General features: G+C 43.1%; 1 protein-coding gene across 1 annotated transcript; it reads right to left on the bottom strand.

Annotated features, from left to right (window-relative positions):
* Nucleotides 1–553: 553 nt before the first annotated feature.
* Nucleotides 554–1,247, bottom strand: LOC131859091 (subtilisin-like protease SBT1.7). The gene is made up of 2 exons (XM_059212621.1): nt 997–1,247; nt 554–887 (listed from the first exon to the last, which is right to left on the bottom strand). The coding sequence occupies exons 1-2, from the start codon at nt 1,245–1,247 to the stop codon at nt 554–556; spliced, it is 585 nt and encodes a 194-aa protein (XP_059068604.1).
* Nucleotides 1,248–1,461: the final 214 nt, after the last annotated feature.

Raw genomic sequence — 1,461 nt, forward strand, 5'->3', positions numbered from 1 at the left:
GAAAAACCAAGAAGAATGTTAGTTCTGAATATATAACACTAGTTAAGGTGACACTGGTGAAGGTGATTTTTACAAAGGGCGGCTCACTGCAAGAATACTCACTATGGGAGGGCTCACTGCCTCGAAAAGGCTCACTGTTGAAGAAAGAAAGAAAGAAAAGAAAGAATCACCACTGTAACACAATTTGCAATATTAGACTGCTTCTAGTGCCTCAATACCAATCACACATTTCACACATCAACGTCAATCCGATTTTTCTTTTTTAGTGTCATATATATTCCACAAAATGCCACACAATTGCCATGCTAACTCATTCGGATCACACTCGTATATATACTGTCTCTCTGAGAAGCATAATCTTCTAAGTCAGCTAAGACAAAGATCTAAAATAGGTCAACACTAAACATTCTGGTAGTTGGAAGGAATGAGAAGTACACCATACCACAATGCATATCATCGATCAGATCAACACATTACATCCTTCACAAATTCCAGACCCAAATCACGACTCACATGCTACACAAATGTTGTTACTCATCCTCAAATTCTAGACTTAATTACGGTGGCCTGTTAGCATAAGAAGCGCCACGGCTCCAGCTGCTTTCACAGCGGAAACAATACTATTGTTACGGGTCATGCATAACACCACCGTTCCATTCACTTTCTCTGGGACAAGCTTTCTCTCGCAAACACTATCTTGGATGTTGAAAACTAGTGGAGCACTCGATATCTTCATCGTATTGGAGTAGTAAATGGAAGAGCCAGTCACAATGGATCCGTTATTCAGCAACGTAGCTCCGTATGCTCGGTCAATGATGCTCGCTCCCACTGTCAATATCCACGGTGCACCATTATACATACTTTGGCGCCATAGCCTATCGTTTCCCCTAGAGCAGACAAGAGAACTCCTTTTTTGTTGGCTGCAAAAGCTCCTCGTGCAATAAAGTCTTTGAAATAAGATGTGGTCCTGTCAAAGGCAAGAGAAAGAGAGAGAACATCAACTCCATCCTCAATGGCGCTCTCCATGCCGGCAACACGTCGGAGACCGTGATCCCAATCGACCAAATGATTTTATGCATAGCAACTCGGCCAGCAGGAGCCATGCCTCGGGCGGTACCACAAGCATAACCGAAGAAACTCACACTAGCCAAGTAGTTGCCTAGTGGAATTGATGACGTATGACTTCCATGATCAAAATAATCCCATGCAGAGTCATAGTCATCAGTCGAGTTGATTTTTGCATACATTGCCTATGAACCTTTCTTAAAAGAGCCTGCACCGATGAGCTTTCTATTACAAAGTGAAGGATCAAAAGTGGTGCTATTCTCGCATGTTCCCTTCCATCTAGCTGGCACAGGTTCCATTCCATGGTTGTTGAAGCTTTCACTCTCTGGCCACATTCCGGTTTCCATCAATGCCACGATAACCTAAGTAGGACTGAGTCCAAGGAATGTGGTCGAA

This window comes from Cryptomeria japonica, chromosome 10 (genome assembly GCF_030272615.1).
Source record: "Cryptomeria japonica chromosome 10, Sugi_1.0, whole genome shotgun sequence".
NCBI lineage: Eukaryota > Viridiplantae > Streptophyta > Pinopsida > Cupressales > Cupressaceae > Cryptomeria > Cryptomeria japonica.